The sequence below is a fragment of the Amphiura filiformis genome, chromosome 5, assembly GCF_039555335.1.
Source record: "Amphiura filiformis chromosome 5, Afil_fr2py, whole genome shotgun sequence".
NCBI classification, from domain to species: Eukaryota; Metazoa; Echinodermata; class Ophiuroidea; order Amphilepidida; family Amphiuridae; genus Amphiura; species Amphiura filiformis.
The window spans coordinates 72402328-72425202 of NC_092632.1; the positions used below are offsets into that span (position 1 = coordinate 72402328).

The 22875-nt window shown below is 36.9% G+C and overlaps 2 protein-coding genes across 2 annotated transcripts; both read left to right on the forward strand.

The window, feature by feature from the left end:
* Positions 1-987: 987 nt before the first annotated feature.
* Positions 988-13127, forward strand: LOC140152381 (gamma-aminobutyric acid type B receptor subunit 2-like). The gene is made up of 8 exons (XM_072174687.1): positions 988-1049; positions 1381-1578; positions 2493-2765; positions 2972-3032; positions 3217-3294; positions 11059-11209; positions 12789-12921; positions 13116-13127. The coding sequence occupies exons 1-8, from the start codon at positions 1026-1028 to the stop codon at positions 13125-13127; spliced, it is 930 nt and encodes a 309-aa protein (XP_072030788.1). The 5' UTR covers positions 988-1025.
* Positions 13091-18004, forward strand: LOC140151965 (gamma-aminobutyric acid type B receptor subunit 2-like). Its single transcript, XM_072174266.1, has 6 exons — positions 13091-13198; positions 14557-14682; positions 15383-15529; positions 16045-16233; positions 16415-16547; positions 17558-18004. Exons 1-5 carry the CDS (start codon positions 13127-13129, stop codon positions 16529-16531), a joined length of 651 nt encoding a protein of 216 aa, XP_072030367.1. The 5' UTR covers positions 13091-13126; the 3' UTR covers positions 16532-16547; positions 17558-18004.
* The last annotated feature ends 4871 nt before the right edge of the window (positions 18005-22875 follow it).

Here is a 22875-nt window from a genome sequence, read left to right on the forward strand (position 1 = left end):
TGATTGAATCTTCTAAGTGAAGGAATACTCAAGCGACACTGTTTTGAAAATGTAACAAAACCACCTTTTTGGGTACCCCAGTATATGACACAATTAGTGTCATATACTAGTAATTATTGTGTTCACAATATTTTAACATAGAAAGCAGGATGATTTATTTACGCGCATTTTGATACCCCATTTGTCCAATTTCATTCAATATTAACAACACAGCAGTGTTTTTAAAGAAAAATACCCGAGTTTAAAAGTATTTGTATTGATTTGAAGTCAGCCCGAAGATAAATGGAGGGTTTTACGTGCCACAATGCTTTAATAAACCATTGATCGCTGTAAACTGCAACTTTTAAATTCGGGTATTTTTCTTTAAAAGCACTACTGCGCTGTTAATATTGAACGACATTTGACAAATGAGGTATCAAAATGCGCGTAAACAAACCATCCTTCTCTCTATGTAGAAACATTTTGGACACAATTATTAGTTCTGAAGCTATGGGCGTATTTATAACAGCTGCGTTACTTTTTGTGCAGACTTTACATTATTACAACACCCTCGCCCGATCCCACTTCCCCACACACCACATCTATAAGTCATGATTATAAATAAATTAATTTATTGCAAATTGCATTTATTTTTAAGGAATTGGAGCATTTCATATCGCTCGCTGAAGCCTCCGATTTGACAATAGTTGCATCAGAACCGATTTTTAAAGATTCTCGCGTACCAGTGACGGAGGTCAAGGTAATTTAAATATACAAATATTAATATATAACTTCGGAGGCTTTACCTGCACCTCTAACACTGAAATTTAACTATATAAAGTACGGGAATATGTTAAACTATCATTGTGTCTGTCTGTGCTTCTGTGCTTCTATTGTCAATATGGTATCTTTCTACCATCAATTACATGAATTGAAAAAAGTATCGGGGAGAAACTCGTGTAAGTAATGTGCATTGCTTTTATGTCATTTTGTTTATCTTTCAGCAAAATGATGCAAAGATAATTTTTCTATTGACGCAGAAACGTATGGCGAGAAAAATATTCTGTGAGGTAAGAAATGAGCCTAACTTATATGATCCTGAAACGTGTTTAAGCATCCGGCAGTCTTTGTCTATCAAAGGGATGAAATTTGAAGATTTATTATAGTGTAAATGCCAACCCACACACCTGCACACTTTTGAGTGGATGACGCGTACTCGAAAGAAAGCAATGGAACAATGATGAACAATAAATCCATTCCAAAGCTCTCAAGTGAGCGAATTTTACGCTTTGAGTAAAAGGTTTAAACTTCTTCTCACTCAAAATCATGAACCTGTTTTGGTTTGTTTTATTGGTTCAGTTTATTTTTTCAATCTTATTTGCTTTTCTACAACTTTAATAGGCATATATACAGGACATGACAGGTCCAGGGTATGTATGGATCATATACGGTTGGTACGATAACCTCTGGTGGCTAGAAAAAGACAATACAATTGGCTGCACAGTGATGGAAATGGATATGGCTATATCTTCTGCTACAATCCTCACAATTGGTGTGGTTACTCTTAGTTCTGAAGAAGGACCCACTATTTCAGGATTGGTGAGTCTCTAATTTTGATAGCAATCATTATTTGATTTACCTATATGAATCTTACCTCACCTCACCTATCGGGTACGGGCCATTAGGCTGCAAGACCACTTTTGCTGTAAATGTATTTAGCTTTGTTACCTCAGCGTATATGTGATAAATGTTAGATGATACAAGAGCTTTGTAAAATCCAAATTCCTCTGATTTAGTCATACAGTTCCATCAGATTCCATTTGAACTCACTTCTTAATAAAGACAAAGTGGCATTTGCAGCATAAACGAAGACCTTGAAAGAGGCTTATTATTTTTAAGTGGAGGACTGACCTTTAACGGTTTATGTAATCCACGACAGGGATTGTCTCCGGAACCAGGGAAGTGCCGGAACTAAGTTGAACAAAATTTACAATATTTTGCTGCACAGTAGTCTAGTCTCATGTTGTTCGGCCTTTGCATTCAAATGCAAGACCACCCGCTATGTAGAAGGTCACTTCGAGACTTACTGTCTACAAGCTGTTGTAGCAGCGCGGAGGTGGTCACGTGCGTATTTATAAAAACGCATTTGTAAATTATAGTCGAAGCATACTGTTAGCCAAGATATTACTGATATTACTGCATACCGTAAAACCTCGTATACAGGCATATAGAGTGCTTTTGATGAAAGCTAAATATACAAACAAATACTATTGTAAGACCAATCTATTGTATTGGCATATTTACGGCTGTCTCGTATTAATTAAGTTTTCATCAAAAACACTCTATATGCTTGTAGACGAGGTTTTACTGTATTACATTTACATTTACAGAGAGCATCTGTACTGAGAACTGCGATCTTGGACAGGAGGATATGGAAAGCTGTTGTGTTCGTGGAAAGTAAGCAAGCTATATATTTAATGTATTGTAATGTATTTCACTTTTACTTAAAACAGACGCCACAAGAGTTACAATCTCAGTTTGAAGACCGGCTGGCATGGCCAATTAATGGTGGTTTTACCAGGACTCCAGAAACGACTTACAGTGCTTACGGATACGACACGGCTTGGGCTATTGCATTAGTATTGAACAAATCTATAGAGGTGCTGAAAGAAAAAGTATTTTCTAATGGTAAGAAACGCCGGCTGGAGAATTTTACTTACAAGGACGGGGAGATGGCTCAGATGTTTCTTTATCTTATGAAGGAAATAGAGTTTGATGGAGCGTCGGTAAGTCATAGATTTCTCACAATTTATTTTTGATTCTGAGGTTAATGGTGCTGCCCATGGTGTATCGGGCGACAGTTTAAAATAAATGATCAATTGAGAATAGTTTCTCATGTGTTTCTTATATATTCATTCTGTGGTACTTTATAAGTTCACAATACCTCCATTTTTAGTAATATTTATTTGTTTTGCTTATTCTTTTCTTTTAGGGGTACGTTGCTTTTAAGAACGGAGACCGTTTAGGAGATCTTGTAATTTCCCAAATGCAAGGTTTGACGTTTTTTCATCCAAATATCTTTTTTCTGAATCATTGATGTGTATTACACATTGTGTAATGCAATAACAGGATCTCATCTCAAACTACAAAATATTTCAACATTATTTTTACAACGAAATAGAGTGGATGGATTCCGATTTAAAACTGGTACTTTTTCTTGTTTTCAATATATATCAGGGAATTTAACGCGACACATTGCACTATATTCAACTCAGAACGAGCGCCTGAAGTGGATCAACAACATTACATGGAATGGTAAGATTTCTCCGAGAATTATGTTTTGGTCATTAATTTATTCTATTTTATAGGACTAAAAGTCTTTCGTACATTCTATATGTTTTTAGATTATTGTATTAATATGGGATTGTAGAAATAGGGTAAGCCTATATCATTATTATCGTATTATTAGTCTAGCCGAGCGGCGGCTAGACTCTTGAATCCCAGTAGTTTCTTTCTTCTTCTTCTTCTTAGTCTAGCCGAGCGGCGGCTAGACTCTTGAATCCCAGTAGTTTCTTTCTTCTTACCTAGCCGGGACACCGGCTAGGTCTTGTGATGCTATCGGATCTTTCTTTCTGCTTCTTTCTTCTGGCAACAAATATCAAAATGCTTCTTCTCCTACATGTTACATCCTACAATGACGTCACTTGCACATATGCATCGGCTATATCCAGTGTCTATAGGATATTCACAAATTTGGGGTCAAAGGTCATTAAGGGGTCATTTCCGGTATAAAACCAAATATCTTCAAAATGCTTCTTCTCCTACATGTTACATCCTACAATAATGTCACTTGCACATATGCATCTGCTATATCCAGTGCCTATAAATTATTCACAGAATTTGGGTCAAAAGGTCATTAAGGGGTCATTTCCGGTCTGAAAGCTAAAAATATTCAAAAATCACTGTTTTTACAAATTACATAGCAGAGTGTTGTCATTAGCACACATGCATTGCCACCAACCAGGATCGTTGGGGTGTCTACAGTTTTGGGGTCAAAGGTCATTAAGGGGTCGCTTCCGGTCAAAACCAAAATCATCAAATATGTTCATTTTTTTTATCTCAAAACGTAACCAGACCAGAGTTGCATAAACTTCATATATGCATTAGTGCTACCCGATGTGTGCACGGTATTTTTATTTTTTGGTCAAAGGTCATTTAGACGTCATTTCCGGTTTTAAGCTAAATAAGTTCAAGAATTTTATCTCCATAACTAAGCATAGTAGATTTTTTTATTTAAACTGTAACAATGCATTTTTGTGGTGTATATGAGGTTTTTTTTGTATTGGGGTCAAAGGTCATTAAGGAGGTCAAAACGTCAAATTTGCAATTTTTTTTTTAAAATTACGGAAAAGTAGCTGTATCTCAGCATATGGACGACGGATAAAGCCCCTACATGCTACAGTGATGCACCATTAATGGTATGAGATGTCCATAAACTTTAAGACTGGCATTTCCGGCTCCGGCTAGGTCCAGATCTGTAACCAGATCTAGTTCTTCTTCTTCTTCTTCTTCTTCTTTCTGTCAACATTTGATATAATTTGCTCTAGCTCCTTCATTATTTGACCGATTATGACCAAACTTGCACAAGCTCAACTACCCCAGCCTTTACATATGACATGACCCATTTGGGGTCAAACGTCACGCATGAGTAATTTTGGCTAAAATTGTGATTTTTACCAAAAATGCTTCTTCTCCTACAGATTACATGGTAGAGTATCGAGATTTGGACATTTACCTTGGCTATAGCCGGGGCCTATGGGGTCCTCACAGATTTGGGGTCAAAAGGTCATTAAGGGGTATTTCCGGCACATAACCAAATACCTTCAAAATGCTTCTTTTCCTACAGATTCTATGGTACAGAGATGCGACTGACACATATGCATTGACATTAGTTGGTGTCTATGGGGTCCTCACAGATTTTGAGTTCAAGGTCAAACAGGGGACAAAATGGTTGATTACTGAAAATCACTTTAAAATTCAATATTTTCTGCATATTACGTGCTGTGATCATCAGAATAATGCCAAAAGGGTTCTAGCATTATGTTCATGTACGATTGTAATCAGATTTGGCTTAAACATGGAGGAGGGGTCTGTTTTGGGGTCAAAAGGGGTAAAATTCTAAAGTTTGTCCAATTTAAATGAAAATTAGTCTATGTGATCTTGATATGATTCAAAATATATTTGAGGTCATTTCAAGGTCACCAGAGGTCAACGAAAGGTCAAAAGGGGTCAAATTCTAATATTTGTCCAATTTAGATGAAAATTAGTATATGTGATCTTGATATGATTCAAAATATATTGGAGGTCATTTCAAGGTCACCAGAGGTCAACTAAAGGTCAAAGGGTCAAATTACAAAGTTTATTCAATTTGAATGAAAATTAGTATATGTTATGTGGATATGATGCAAAATGTGGTGAAGGTCATTTCAAGGTCATCAGATGTCATTTCAAGGTCACGGCTAGACTTCGCAGCCTTACTAAGGATGCAATATATCTAGTTCTTCTTCTTAGTCTAGCCGAGCGGCGGCTAGACTCCTGTTTCTGGGCGATTTCTTTCTTCTTCTTCTTCTTCTTCTTCTTCTTCTTCTTAGTCTAGCCGAGCGGCGGCTAGACTCCTGTTTCTGGGCGATTTCTTTCTTCTTCTTCTTCTTCTTCTTCTTCTTCTTCTTCTTCTTAGTCTAGCCGAGCGGCGGCTGAGACTCCTGTTTCAGTAGTTTCTTAGTCTAGCCGAGCGGCGGCTAGACTCCTGTTTCCCAGTAGTTTCTTTCTTCTTCTTCTTCTTCTTCTTCTTCTTCTTCTTCTTTCTGTCAACATTTAACATAATTTGCTCTAGCTCCTTCATTATTTGACCGATTATGACCAAACTTGCGCACAAGCTCAACTACCCCAGCCTTTACATATGACATGACCCATTTGGGGTCAAACGTCACGCATGAGTAATTTTGGCTAAAAATGTGATTTTTACCAAAAATGCTTCTTCTCCTACAGATTACATGGTAGAGTATCGAGATTTGGACATTTACCTTGGCTATAGCCGGGGCCTATGGGGTCCTCACAGATTTGGGGTCAAAGGTCATTAAGGGGGTATTTCCGGCACATAACCAAATACCTTCAAAATGCTTCTTTTCCTACAGATTCTATTGTACAGAGATGCGACTGACACATATGCATTGACATTAGTTGGTGTCTATGGGGTCCTCACAGATTTTGAGTTCAAGGTCAAACAGGGGACAAAAATGGTTGATTACTGAAAATCACTTTAAAATTCAATATTTTCTGCATATTACGTGCTGTGATCATCAGAATAATGCCAAAAGGGCTCTAGCATTATGTTCATATACGATTGTAATCAGATTTGGCTTAAACATGGAGGAGGGGTCTGTTTGGGGGTCAAAAGGGGTAAAATTCTAAAGTTTGTCCAATTTAAATGAAAATTAGTATATGTGATCTTGATATGATTCAAAATATATTGGAGGTTATTTCAAGGTCACCAGAGGTCAACGAAAGGTCAAAAGGGGTCAAATTCTAATATTTGTCCAATTTAGATGAAAATTAGTATATGTGATCTTGATATGATTCCAAAAATTTTGGAGGTCATTTCAAGGTCACCAGAGGTCAACTAAAGGTCAAAAGGGGTCAAATTACAAAGTTTATTCAATTTGAATGAAAATTAGTATATGTTATGTGGATATGATGCAAAATGTGGTGAAGGTCATTTCAAGGTCATCAGATGTCATTTCAAGGTCACGGCTAGACTTCGCAGCCTTACTAAGGATGCAATATATCTAGTTTCTTCTTCTTCTTCTTCTTCTTCTTCTTCTTCTTCTTCTTCTTCTTCTTCTTCTTCTTCTGTCAACATTTAACATAATTTGCTCTAGCTCCTTTATTATTTGACCGATTATGACCAAACTTGGGCGCAAGCTCCACTACCCCAGCCTTTACATTTGACATGACCCATTTGGGGTCAAACGTCATGCATGAGTAATTTTGGCTAAAAATGTGATTTTTACCAAAAATGCTTCTTCTTCTACAGATTACATGGTACAGTAATGAGATTTATACATTGACCTTGGCTATAGCCGGGGCCTATGGGGTCCTCACAGATTTGGGGTCAAAAGGTCATTAAGGGGTATTTCCGGCACATAACCAAATACCTTCAAAATGCTTCTTTTCCTACAGATTCTATGGTACAGAGATGCGACTGACACATATGCATTGACATTAGTTGGTGTCTATGGGGTCCTCACAGATTTTGAGTTCAAGGTCAAACAGGGGACAAAAATGGTTGATTACTGAAAATCACTTTAAAATTCAATATTTTCTGCATATTACGTGCTGTGATCATCAGAATAATGCCAAAAGGGCTCTAGCATTATGTTCATATACGATTGTAATCAGATTTGGCTTAAACATGGAGGAGGGGTCTGTTTTGGGGTCAAAAAGGGTAAAATTCTAAAGTTTGTCCAATTTAAATGAAAATTAGTATATGTGATCTTGATATGATTCAAAATATATTGGAGGTCATTTCAAGGTCACCAGAGGTCAACGAAAGGTCAAAAGGGGTCAAATTCTAATATTTGTCCAATTTAGATGAAAATTAGTATATGTGATCTTGATATGATTCAAAATATATTGGAGGTCATTTCAAGGTCACCAGAAGTCAACTAAAGGTCAAAAGGGTCAAATTACAAAGTTTATTCAATTTGAATGAAAATTAGTATATGTTATGTGGATATGATGCAAAATGTGGTGAAGGTCATTTCAAGGTCATCAGATGTCATTTCAAGGTCACGGCTAGACTTCGCAGCCTTACTAAGGATGCAATATATCTAGTTCTTCTTCTTCTGTCAACATTTAACATAATTTGCTCTAGCTCCTTTATTATTTGACCGATTATGACCAAACTTGGGCACAAGCTCCACTACCCCAGCCTTTACATTTGACATGACCCATTTGGGGTCAAACGTCATGCATGAGTAATTTTGGCTAAAAATGTGATTTTTACCAAAAATGCTTCTTCTCCTACAGATTACATGGTACAGTAATGAGATTTATACATTGACCTTGGCTATAGCCGGGGCCTATGGGGTCCTCACAGATTTGGGGTCAAAGGTCATTAAGGTGGTATTTCCGGCACATAACCAAATACCTTCAAAATGCTTCTTTTCCTACAGATTCTATGGTACAGAGATGCGACTGACACATATGCATTGACATTATTTGGTGTCTATGGGGTCCTCACAGATTTTGAGTTCAAGGTCAAACAGGGGACAAAAATGGTTGATTACTGAAAATCACTTTAAAATTCAATATTTTCTGCATATTACGTGCTGTGATCATCCGAATAATGCCAAAAGGGCTCTAGCATTATGTTCATGTACGATTGTAATCAGATTTGGCTTAAACATGGAGGAGGGTCTGTTTTGGGGTCAAAAGGGTAAAATTCTAAAGTTTGTCCAATTTAAATGAAAATTAGTATATGTGATCTTGATATGATTCAAAATATATTGGAGGTCATTTCAAGGTCACCAGAGGTCAACGAAAGGTCAAAAGGGTCAAATTCTAATATTTGTCCAATTTAGATGAAAATTAGTATATGTGATCTTGATATGATTCAAAATATATTGGATGTCATTTCAAGGTCACCAGAGGTCAACTAAAGGTCAAAAGAGGTCAAATTACAAAGTTTATTCAATTTGAATGAAAATTAGTATATGTTATGTGGATATGATGCAAAATGTGGTGAAGGTCATTTCAAGGTCATCAGATGTCATTTCAAGGTCACGGCTAGACTTCGCAGCCTTACTAAGGATGCAATATATCTAGTTCTTCTTCTTTCTGTCAACATTTGATATAATTTGCTATAGCTCCTTCAATATTTGACCGATTATGACCAAACTTGCGCACAAGCTCAACTACCCCAGCCTTTACATATGACATGACCCATTTGGGGTCAAACGTCACGCATGAGTAATTTTGGCTAAAAATGTGATTTTTACCAAAAATGCTTCTTCTCCTACAGATTACATGGTAGAGTATCGAGATTTGGACATTTACCTTGGCTATAGCCGGGGCCTATGGGGTCCTCACAGATTTGGGGTCAAAGGTCATTAAAGGGGTATTTCCGGCACATAACCAAATACCTTCAAAATGCTTCTTTTCCTACAGATTCTATGGTACAGAGATGCGACTGACACATATGCATTGACATTAGTTGGTGTCTATGGGGTCCTCACAGATTTTGAGTTCAAGGTCATACAGGAGACAAAAATGGTTGATTACTGAAAATCACTTTAAAATTCAATATTTTCTGCATATTACGTGCTGTGATCATCAGAATAATGCCAAAAGGGCTCTAGCATTATGTTCATATACGATTGTAATCAGATTTGGCTTAAACATGGAGGAGGGGTCTGTTTTGGGGTCAAAAGGGTAAAATTCTAAAGTTTGTCCAATTTAAATGAAAATTAGTATATGTGATCTTGATATGATTCAAAATATATTGGAGGTCATTTCAAGGTCACCAGAGGTCAACAAAAGGTCAAAAGGGGTCAAATTCTAATATTTGTCCAATTTAGATGAAAATTAGTATATGTGATCTTGATATGATTCAAAATATATTGGAGGTCATTTCAAGGTCACCAGAGGTCAACTAAAGGTCAAAAGGGTCAAATTACAAAGTTTATTCAATTTGAATGAAAATTAGTATATGTTATGTGGATATGATGCAAAATGTGGTGAAGGTCATTTCAAGGTCATCAGATGTCATTTCAAGGTCACGGCTAGACTTCGCAGCCTTACTAAGGATGCAATATATCTAGTATTGTTTTGTGTTCAAACCTTTTCAGACGAAGGACATTGTTTGTCTTTTTATTAGTCTAGCCGAGCGGCGGCTAGACTCCTGTTTCCCAGTAGTTTCTTTCTTCTTCTTCTTCTTCTTCTTCTTCTTCTTCTTCTTCTTCTTCTTCTTCTTCTTCTTCTTTCTGTCAACATTTAACATAATTTGCTCTAGCTCCTTCATTATTTGACCGATTATGACCAAACTTGCGCACAAGCTCAACTACCCCAGCCTTTGCATATGACATGACCCATTTGGGGTCAAACGTCACGCATGAGTAATTTTGGCTAAAAATGTGATTTTTACCAAAAATGCTTCTTCTCCTACAGATTACATGGTAGAGTATCGAGATTTGGACATTTACCTTGGCTATAGCCGGGGCCTATGGGGTCCTCACAGATTTGGGGTCAAAGGTCATTAAGGGGGTATTTTTGGCACATAACCAAATACCTTCAAAATGCTTCTTTTCCTACAGGTTCTATGGTACAGAGATGCGACTGACACATATGCATTGACATTAGTTGGTGTCTATGGGGTCCTCACAGATTTTGAGTTCAAGGTCAAACAGGGACAAAATGGTTGATTACTGAAAATCACTTTAAAATTCAATATTTTCTGCATATTACGTGCTGTGATCATCAGAATAATGCCAAAAGGGCTCTAGCATTATGTTCATATACGATTGTAATCAGATTTGGCTTAAACATGGAGGAGGGGTCTGTTTGGGGGTCAAAAGGGTAAAATTCTAAAGTTTGTCCAATTTAAATGAAAATTAGTATATGTGATCTTGATATGATTCAAAATATATTGGAGGTCATTTCAAGGTCACCAGAGGTCAACGAAAGGTCAAAAGGGGTCTAATTCTAATATTTGTCCAATTTAGATGAAAATTAGTATATGTGATCTTGATGATTCAAAATATTTTGGAGGTCATTTCAAGGTCATCAGAGGTCAACTAAAGGTCAAAAGGGGTCAAATTACAAAGTTTATTCAATTTGAATGAAAATTAGTATATGTTATGTGGATATGATGCAAAATGTGGTGAAGGTCATTTCAAGGTCATCAGATGTCATTTCAAGGTCACGGCTAGACTTCGCAGCCTTACTAAGGATGCAATATATCTAGTTGTAATTTCATCTTCACAATTTGATACAATAAATGCTACTTTCATTCTATATCAGGTGGGTTCATTCCTTCTGACCACACAGAGATTATTAAATTACGTCATGGAATCGGTTGGCGTTTGTACACAATAATGGGTGCTTTGGCGGGAATTGGTTTCATGTTAGCTTGTTTCTTTGGGGGCTTTAACGTCAAATATAGGAAACACAGGTATGTACTACTATCTATTGAAAATAACAATCCAATTCACTTAGGAAAAAATATGGGTAAAAAAATTGCGATAAACCTCTGAATAAAGGCGAAATCGCCGTGCGCGCTGAAGGACCTTACTACGCGGTAACTCAAGGGACCGCAAATGAGGAGCTTAAGGTTATTAATTATTTTAAACTGTTGTGATTTGGTAGTTCACAGCATCTTACGAATGGTAGTGAGCTTAGGCAAAAACTGTATTGCTCAATTCATAGCGAGTGTGTAGAAGAATTAAAATATCACAGATATACTTTTATAGGTGCTGCGGTTCTTGAGTTACGTTGTAAAGAGGGCTGAAACAACAACACTTTTGTAAAACGTACATAACTCATTGACAACAATAAATTAAGCAAGTTTGCAAAGTATATGATTTGCAGAATGAACTTTTGCAAAACATCAAGGTGTTATTTTTCAATAATATATTGATCTAGATAATAAAAATCGATTTTTAGGTTGGTTGCTAGGACCAACAATACCTCGTCTACCCTTAAACGGGTCTATCAAAAGACAATAACATTGCTATTGTTCCTGCAACATTGCTTTTTTCCCTGCGAGTAAGGGGGGGGGGGGTGCGCCATGGTACTTAACAAATACTAACCAATCTATTGGATATAATCCCACAAACGGCTTTAGAAAGAAAGTTACTGATTAGCCATATTTAACGGTAACTTGCTATCGATGGTATATAGCTAAAGTTATTGGGGCTTTAGTAGGACAATCGTCCCACCACCTGAAAACATCCAGAAGTTTGTTGATAAATTCAAGAATTATCTACCCTGTACCATGTATCCTGTACCATGCTGACGCACCAACCTACGAGGGAGAAGTTCGCAGAACAAGGTACTTGAAAGAGTATTAGCCAACTTCTTTCTATCTCACTCTTAAACATTTCACCCTCAGTGACAACGAGGTGTTAAAAGCCGGGAAACTCAAGCGCATCCAAAAATCGTTTAGCATCTGAGATTACCCGAACTCTGCCTTCCAGAAAGCAAAGATAAATACACACAAGATATCATACAAATAATAAGCTCGACGCACGTCATCAAGACTCTTAGTCCTTTGACATTAACTCATCTTTTAAGCCCAATAACACCATTCGCTTGCAAATTGGATAAAGTCCAAGACAAGTTTCCAAAGGACAAACGCAGTAACGCTGTTTATGTCTTCTCCTGTGCGTAAAAAGACTAAAGGCTCATATATGAGAAACCAAACAATCTCTTAGAGCCAGGATTAGCCAGCCAACATCGGATAAGAAGCTCTGCAAAGCAGCCCAGAATTCGGCTGTTTTTACCCACAATCAAACCACGGGACATTCATGTACTTGTAATACAAAAGATTATTAGATTGTCATCGTATTTCACAAAGACGAACGTTGGTTTGAAAGAGGTGTGCGCGGAACCATCTGGGAGAGAGTCGAAAGCCGTCTCTCACGTGACCAATCAACCTGCTTATGTCCAATGGTATCGGATAGCCACAACGTAGTGTCAACTAAATATGTAAGTTCCAGAATTTGATTAAATATTTGCATATTTCCTTTCAGTATTGTTAAGATGTCGAGTCCTAATCTAAACAGCATCATTATTATTGGGAGCACTTTTGGCTACCTCAGCGTGATCGTAAGAGGTCTTGACGGCACCGTTCTTTTTCTGGAAACCGCCATAACATCATGCCAGGTTAGTTCTCTATCTATTCATTACTTCCTTTTCATCTACGGTCAAATGGTATTTAAAAACCCTGTGAGAAATTGTCTTTAATAAGTGATTTACAAGTGAATAAGAGTAAAACAACACTCACCAATTGATACTTGATATTGAATAATGCCTTTATTTTACTCTTTGTTAGGGATATGCATGGTTGCTTTCAACAGGTTTTGTACTGATGTTTGGATCCATGTTCAGCAAAACATGGCGAGTATATCGCTTGGCAGGTTTTAAAATACAAAGGAACGTGGTAAGTCATGTTTTCATGAATGTGGTAAGTCATGTTGTCACTTAAAGCGTAGAACATGTAGAATATTGCAATTTTGCTTATAACGGATATTGACATGTAACATGTATTCTCCACAGCAAATATGAAGTTCATACTTAAATTACTTAGTTATAGCAATTGTAATATTGACATTTTTGGTAAACAGTGGTCAAAAACCTTAAATTTTAAAGTATGTAAAAAATTCACAACATTAGAAGCTTTGTGCGAACCTGTTGAACGAAAAACTCAAACCACTATGTGGCCTCTCTACTAAGAGCGATTAATTGATTTTTAATTTATAAGATAACTAACTAAAATAGTAAGCTCGGACGTCTAGTCCGAGCATGACTCTTTCATGTCTTTAGTAAAAATAAAATTTTGATTCATGAACTAATGAGACTATTGAATTTTATAATAATCGTATAATAAGGCGTCCATACTTCGTTACCATTAGCGAATACTTAAAGGCCCATTCAGTGATTTGCTCATCCGGACGATCGTAAAAATCATCAAAATTCAGATGTTGGTACCTTTGTAATTGGCATAGATGTTCTAACATAGCCTGCTAGTGGTTCGGTCGAAAGCCGTGTATTTTAGACAAAATAAAGCATTTGCATGATTCTGGACTTTTGATACTGACAGTACAAAAAGTCCGACTCGAGATCGAAAGAAGCTCACTCTCCACGTACCAACACGCGTTGCGTATTGTTTCTACTACTTATTACATCAGTAGCTACTATTTTAAACAAAATACACAATTTTAACTGTTTTTCATATTTGAATTGACCGTTAGTTTGCCTCGGTGACCTTTAACATGTTTAATTGCTTATTTTGTTTTCTTCTGCAAAAATTAAGCGTCTGTTTTAAATCACTTTAGGCTCTCCTTCCCCCGTGTTAGTAACACTGGACTAGGAAGTTTTTCCAGTCGATTGGTGGCGCACTGTACGAAAATCTCGATTTTCTCGAGTCGATCTGAGTTGAAGTAGAAAACCTTTCTAAAACTTCTGTTTTTGACTAATTTGTCGATGTATTCAGGGAAAAGTGGTTTAATGAAATTCTGTAGACTTATTCTTCATTTCTAAGCAACTCTGACAAATTTCCATTTTTTAAATGTTCCTGTGAAATCACTGAAAGGGCCTTTAATTAATAGCTTATAGGGTAACTATAATAGTTGATTATTAGTAACGCTCAGTATCAGTCAGTGAGCATGGCTAGTATGTGCAGGTACCGATAGCTACCGATTTAAGACCTACCTAACTATCCTTGTTTTTGTAAAGCCCACCGGCCTGTACTTTCTTATATTAATATTAGTACGTGTCCTCTATATATTTTCTTTCCAGGCTTTGACAGACAAGCATCTGATTCTAATGGTGTTTGCATTTTTTGGTATCGACGTTGTTGTCTTGATTTTGTGGCAGATACTAGACCCAATGTATGTGAAAGAAACTGAAATCTATGATGATCATGTGAGTTCACAAAAGCCATGGTATTTTATTGATGTTGTCATTCCAATTATTGTAAGCTGAAAGTAAAACATTTGTAATAACTTCTTTCATCTCTTTCATATCTTTACTACTGCTATCGTATACCTGTTCGTATATATATTTATAATCAAACAAAGCTCAATCTTAATCATTCATTAAGTACTAACTGGAGATAAAAGAAAAAGTTCACTATTTTACTAATTTCTTGAAAAAGAGCCAAAACATGCATTTTCAGCACGTTTTCTGATAATTGAGCGAAAATCGAAGGCTTGGAACAAGTCTACTCATTCAAAATCTCGAGTATATACTGTCATTTTGCTCTTATTGAACTTTTTAGTATGTTACTTTAATTAAATGATTAGTTATAAGAATGAGTCATGTCCTTCCCAACAACTTGAATGGATAAATTAAAATTAGACTTCGTACAAGGCTTTAGTCTAAAGTTTAGACTTGATTGTCCCAGCCTGTAAAAACACTTTGCAAATGTACGTATTTGGCCCTTAATTCATAAATTTTATTGCCAAGTAGACAAATAATTATGATTGAGCTGTGTTTCATTTGGCAGAACTTGATATTTGTTTAATTTCAAACAATTAGTGCATTATTTTTTAGGAGTGGGGAGTAAGTGTTTTGTCATATTTATGTCAGATTTTTAGACACCTTGTATTTGTTTTACTTCCAGATACACGAAACAAAAGTAAGTGAACTCATACAATCATACATAGATGAGTGTACATCCAATCACTTCACCTACTGGATCATATCACTTTACGTGTATAAAGGACTATTGCTTATATTCGGAACATTTCTAGCATGGGAAACAAGGAAGGTTAGCAAATTATGAAATAAGTTTGCCTTTATTTATAAATGTATGACGTCTCCTCTTTTTTGCTACAAAACAAGAGCAATGGAATCAAATTCAATAGTGAATGCAGTGTGACACACTGGCCTTTACTGTGGTGGTACAGGAGGTCCAGTGTTCAGTCTGGAGGGGGACATATTAACTATAAATAATTTAGCTTTACCCATTACTGCATTTCAGCCTATACAAAGATGATCTCTTCTACAGTCTGAAGGTTCTGTACGAAGAATTTATATAGAACCCCACACCTCTTTTCAGTTCGAGTATGAATTTTCAAAAGTGCCCACTTTTTGGGTTAATGTTGGTAATAATCATTTCATATGTTCAGCTTAGACTCACTTTTGCACTTTTGTAACAAAGTAGTAGACTAAATGTGATTATGTGAATAAACGAGGCATTTTCGTTACTCGATTGCCCCAAAGCACCATTATTTGTAGCGCTAAGCGTGGTTTTAAAGCTCGTTTTGTAACTTTACTTTAAAGGTGACCATTCCAGCCCTCAACGACAGCAAGATGATAGGCATTTGTGTTTACAACACGGTGGTGTTGTGTATTCTTGGGGTTTCCGTGAGTTACCAGATAACCAACGATCCACAGACACTATTCATTTTTACATCAAGCATCATTATCTTATGTGTAACAGCTCCACTGTTATTGTTATTCGTTCCAAAGGTATGAAACCCAAGCTTTTACTTCAATCCAGGTTCTTACGCTAAGCTGAAATTCCTAATTTTCCTTTTCATGATAATTCTTACAATAAACAGGAAAACTTCTTAATTCTCAGATCTCTACTTATTCTGGATAAAAAATTTATGTGAAAACAGTGGACATAAAATATGGTTTATCTTGACAGGTAATTGTGGTATACAACTACCCACACGGAGTACCTTCTAATGGCGTGAAAAGGTGCGAAGATCTTGGAATAAGAAGCGAAAGACGGCCGAATGATGTCAACACGAGTGATATATAATCACAGACTGCCAAAGGTAAACATATACAGCTTAAAACAAAAGGGCGTAATTAACTCAAACCACCGTTCGTCCATGTGTTCAATAATGGTAATGCTAGTATCTTTGGATAGGATACATTTATTTTTATTATTATTTTTATTGTTTCACAGTTAAATCAAATGTTCGAAGTCATTTTCGCGAAACGCCACTATCATTTTTGCTAATTTTGATTCGAAGAGAAAAAGCCGTGGTCATGGTGGTGCTCAAAAACATATGATTTGCTGAGATATTATGTAACTGTTATTGTCCCTTGGGTTATTGTACAGAATCTAGAAAGCCACCGTTGGCACGGAAAAGAATTTGGTCACCTTTTATAGCTAACACGTAATGTCCAAGGTCATGAAGGTGTTCGGCAGAGGTTTATCTTACCTACTCGAATATCCATACCTTTTTAACAACTATGCTGACTAGAGTCTATAACTATTTTAAATCAATCGAAAAATATTTTACGAAATGTGAAAGTGAGCATTATCACTCAATGCCATGCGCAAATAGTAGGGGAACAGAGGACGGTGGAATTTACTGCTTAAAGGACATGTCCTTAATATCGATTCTGTGTGTGGTGAGACGCTTTATTTATTTTATTTATAACATTCGGCCGAAGCCAGGCTAATCCCAATAGTGCTCAGAGGCTACTAAATTTAAGGGACGCCATCCGGATATGACGAGACAGGGATATGGGAAGAAGTCCGATTTTAGATGCAGGAGGAAAACCGGAGCACCCGGAGAAAAACCTGCGAGGACGAGCATGGATCGGCAACCAAACTCACATGTGGCGCCGCGGGGAATTGAACCCGGGCCACAGTGGTGAGAAGCGAGTGAGAAGACCACTACACTAACCCGCCCTTTAAATTTCATTGACGCAGGCCTGCAATTATAATGGTAACCAATGACCTACAAAGTTCCATAACCTTACGGTTTCACATGTACACTTACTACGTAGCTTGCTGACGTTGAAGCGGGCGTTTTCTATTGTTGTTTTATAGGTACTAGGTATTAGCCTGGATCCCTTCAGAAGACTCGACCTCAGCTACTCAATCAGACCCAAAAACTCCAGCTAGTGTGCCATGCGGTGTGGAAATGTTGCATGTGGGTGCTTTAAAATAGTTTCACCATCAGATGATGTTGGCAATTGAAATCAGCCAGCAGACGCTAATATTGCACCGACAAGTTCTGTACCGTTATGTGTTTTGTGATTGGATCTTTGGTGCTAAAGAATATTGACGGTTTTGTTAATCTAAATAGTTTTGTTAATCTAAATAGTTTTTGTTTCTTTTAATTATGAAACAAAAACCAATATTTACAGTAGTGTTCCTGGTCTATGCTAGCAATACGTAAACCTTCCTCGGGATACCGACTACTAATGTAGACTATACCATTTTTTTCGATCAACCCATACTACGCGTGCGTAGCGGTTGGCATAATAGCAATTCCTGGTCTGTAGGGGGTCTGTAGCTTATAAATAGGGTGCAATAACAGAATTTTGAATCTATTTTATGTGACATAATTCTAAGGTTAGGCGTATTATCTTAGGTGTAATTAGAAGGCATCCGTTAAAGATGACTGTGGGTTGCATTGGTTTTCTCACCTATTCACGTGATGGTCGGCATTAATTGCACCATAATAAAATGGAAAGTAACGAAAAAGTCGGAAGGAAACACGGGGATATCGAAATGAATGCAGAGAGTGATATTGGCGAAATTATTTAACAATCCGCCGAATGAGTGGCCATCAAACTTTGCAAATATGCCAAAAACAAATATTTATAGCATATAGGACCTACTTATACTGACTTTTTTTTATGTTTTCACATTCACATATATTTGTTTGTTAGCAGTTGAAGAAGCACCAGAACCATAGACACAGATAAAAGAGAGAGAAAGTATAAGAGGGAGAAGAAGAGGGATGTAAAATTTATAGCCGTTGTAAATTTTTTAGCATATAGGACCAACATATACTGACTTTTTTTTATGTTTTCACATTCACATTTATTTGTTTGTTAGCAGTTGAAGAAGCACCAGAACCATAGGGACAGATAAAAGAGAGAGAAAGTATATGAGGGAGAAGAGTAGAGGGATGTATGAAGTTGATTAAAATGAATTATATGAAACGACCAATCAATCGTGAAGGGATGTAGCTACAGGAATAAAGACCAAACAAACATATTCTTGTTTATGCCGTAATATTGTAGTCTTTCAACCCTTTCACAACTTCAACTGTGTAACTTACAAAAATTTCCGCTAAAAAGAGGTTCTTTTAATTTTAGAAAATACATTAAAAATCGCATTGGACTTTTCGTACTGATCGTACTATAAATGACCACACTATAGACTGGGATTACATGTGACGTCATTGCCAGGCAATTTGTCTCTATTGTTCCTTGCCCGGAAATATGCCCATGCACGCATCATGTTGTGCTCAGGGACGGTCCTTTTAAAACGCCCGCCAGATCACAATAAGGCCATTGAACTGTGTAGTGGTCATACGTATTCGCTGAAGCATAACAATAGGCACGGTCCCTTAGCGACTCATTAATAATGTATGGAAACAGGTCAGGGACGGCAATATGATAATTTCAATCCTTTCTTTGGGGTCAATAGATAAAATAAAGACCTTCAATCGCACAGGTGGTGGTTGTAGATAATATTTTATCATCAAAGCTGCTGGCATAGGAAACTTTATGGAGGCGGCGCTAATATCCTTTCTTGTAAACACAATCTAATGTGGTACCCACTACGTGTAGAAGGCCGGGTCTGCAAATGTTCAGTACATGAAGCTAGAGATATAGCTTGTTCAGTGTAATCAATTAAAATACTATAGCTGGATATCAAAAAAAATCGTGAGGCATTCCTTCTTGTTATGGACGACAAGTATTAATTTTGATATTATTATGACAAAATCCATTCCCTTCTTAATTGATTAGACTCCATGATTAGGCTTTCTTTTCGAAAATTAAATCATAGGGCCTAGAGGTGATGATATAGGCCTAACCTAAACCCATATACGGTATGCAGAAACCTTCACAGTCCGGGCGGCGCTTGCACTCGCATTAAACAGGCAAAGTTCGCTAAACTGACACCTGCTTCAATTGCCAACCTTTATCGAGGGGCAAGTTTGAGGTTTAATAGTCATATATTACCTATGTCATTTTTCACCCCGATGTGGAAGTGACGTCAACGAGTTGAAGCAGCTGTTTCGCTCTCGCATCTATGCGGCGCGTGCGTATGTATACTAGCGCTTTGACCGAACGCTAGCGAGTGAGGCTGCGCCTAATGAAATTCGCACAGCACTGACGTGACGTCACTGCCACATCGGGGTGAAAATGGTATTGAACATCGCAAACCAGCCAAATTTGTCATAGGTTTGAATAGCTAGTAGAAAAACCGTGAATATCGTGTCAGAAAGTCTCACACATCTTAGCATAGCCTTGTCGTTAATGTGACACCGAATGCAGCGCCATTTTTGGAATATATTCGGACATGGTGTGGGCAATTATTTGGTCAAATGTAGGCTAAGTAGGCCTAAATCATGAAAATCGCTTAATCGGAATAATACCAACCAGCAACGAACATCGAGACAACACTACGTGAGAAGTTTGGGGTAAGTAAAACTTTTCCTTGTTATAAAAAAAAAAAAGAAGGAAAAGCAGTCCTTTTATCACAACGCGATATATTAAAAAAAGTACATTTTGAGAGGGCCTACGCTGGTTCTTTTGATTCTAGTTTAAAATCTGTTCATCACCTGCAGTCCGATTTGGTATCTATGGTTTCATCAAAGTCTTGGGAACTAATGTGGATGATATTTTGGTTAACAAAAACGATACTGTTAAAAATATAGGTATTTATGCAAGCGACATTTCTAGTGAAATGCATTGAAAATTGTCGGCTAAAGAATGCATAAAATAAAATCGCGAAGAGTAATAGCAACAATAACTATCTACATTCCAAGCGGAAATGCTTTTCAAAAACATACCACCTTTTTTCGGGCAATCGCTGAAACCGAAATATGAAATTTCAGACCATCTGTAAAAAAGTGCATGAGCAGAAATGACCATGAACTTGGGTCACCGAAACAAATGTTTATATTGGTGTCAGGCCTTTCATAGTGATACAACAATTAGCCCCCAATAATGGCTTTCATTTGAACCATTTATTTTGTTAATCTGCCATTTTTACTTTTTGAGAAATTACTGAACGTATCAAAAAACGCAAATCGATTTAAAATTGCCCAACCCGTTAACAATAAGGGTTGGTAAGATTGTTCGCTATTAAACTCGGAGGGTGGTGATGTATTTTGCAAATTGCATTTATTTACGAACCGCGATAGACGGGTGACCGCTAGTTCCTCTAATTGCTAGCATTTATACCAATATGATAAGGACTGCTGTGGTCCCGGGCTGTGGTAGAATCAAACCCTATGTTTTTTCCATTGTCGTACTCACACAAATTGGGTCACACTGTCAAACCCATCAGTGCACCTTAAAATGATTTACAGTGTTCATGTTCATGTCATTGAGTATAATTTAATTCAGATGATATATGGTATAATATATCGTGTGCTCAAGAAGAATAATTAGGCTTGTTCAGACGATCGCTTGTAAAGTCGCTTGTAACTACATTCAAATGTAAACTTGTATGTAGTGCCCGTCTAAACGCACTCGCATGTAGCTACATGCAAGTTACAAGTGACAATTTTACATGTAAGATATCTTACATGTAGCGAGCAACATTCAAATGTAAGGCCAGTGTGAACAAGACTTGCATGTTAGCTCGCTTGTAAGCATGACCTTGATGACCCAATCCTATTCTGATTGTGCACAATCATGGCATGATTTACCAGTGAAGGTCACTCTTACAAGTGAGTTGGCTTACTTGTAAGTCCTGTGTGGACACACACTAGCTTGTAGCATAATTTAATTGCTGGCTCGCTTGTAAGTAACATTCAAAAGTAGGCTACCGTCTAAACACACCTTATGTTGCATGTTAATTATGGTGAGTCGGATAGCAGGAGCTATATTTTCCTGTTTCAGCCATTTAACTAGAAAACTACAAATTAATACATTAGTCTTATAATACGAATTGAAGGAAGAAAATAATTGTATTTTCATGGGTCTTGGGTTCATAAGGTTTTAACTTTAGGCCAATAATATATAAAAACATAAACAAAAAACAGATTTCCCTCCCGAGAAAAATCATATACATGTGGATCAAAAAGAAGTAAATTCAATGTTTCTGGCACTTTTGAATCCGCTGTAAATGAAAATACCATTGAAAAGAGCAGATTTTGAACGTGTAAATGAAAAAAGAAACGTTGTATTTGCTTACACTAAACCCGAGTTGTATTAATTTGAATTAAACCACCCATTTTTGTAGCTGCACACGGTTCACTTCCTGAGCATGTAGGGGTGATCATGGTAGTGTGTTGACTGGTATAGCGTGATATTCAAATACACACAAAAAAGTTGTGTGGCATTAGTGGTCTTGAGAAAGAAGCTTGCGTCTTGAACTCAAAAACTGACAAAAATATTCTGATTTTATATGTGCCGAACTATAGCGCAGCGTAGGCTAGCTGCACTCACTCGTGGATGCAGTCTAAAAGCAGATGACCATTGACCTCATCATGACGTATACATGCTCACTCACACACAGAGAGGTCAATTACCAGGCTATTGTCAGTAGCCTTAGTCGGATGTCCCTCGGCTCATTATGCGTCTCAAAAGTCGGAACAAAATGGCCATGCGTGGCTGTGGATTCAACCTACCATGGCGATTTCTGCCATGAACATGATGAAGATATCGGGGCGATGACACTGTATTACATGTCTTCTGGAAATTGAATCTATCAAAACGACGCTGTATTAATAATAATAAAATCCATATTATTAATCAATGGGCTGAATGAACATCTATATCTACGCATGAACTAGTCAACTATTTTATAATTCCTGCATTAAAAGGCATATTGATGAATAAATAATAACAGCATAGCAACGCAGTTATACTGAAATGGTAATACCGTTCATCAAATCAATTGGTGCATGAGTGTTTTTACAGCGCAAAAGCATCATAACACATGGATCCTTTATCACCATCGTCCAGCCGCACTGTGCATAATATATTGGAGAAATCCTACATTCTTTAATAGGAAATACACCAAATTTGGCATAGATGTAGAACTTACAACGCTGAATAATTCTTGATATGACATTAAGTGAAATATTTCAATATGACTTCAGATATTTAGGTTGAAAACAGACATTTTAACTGATTTTTACCACAACTTTCACCAACAAATATCATTATCAC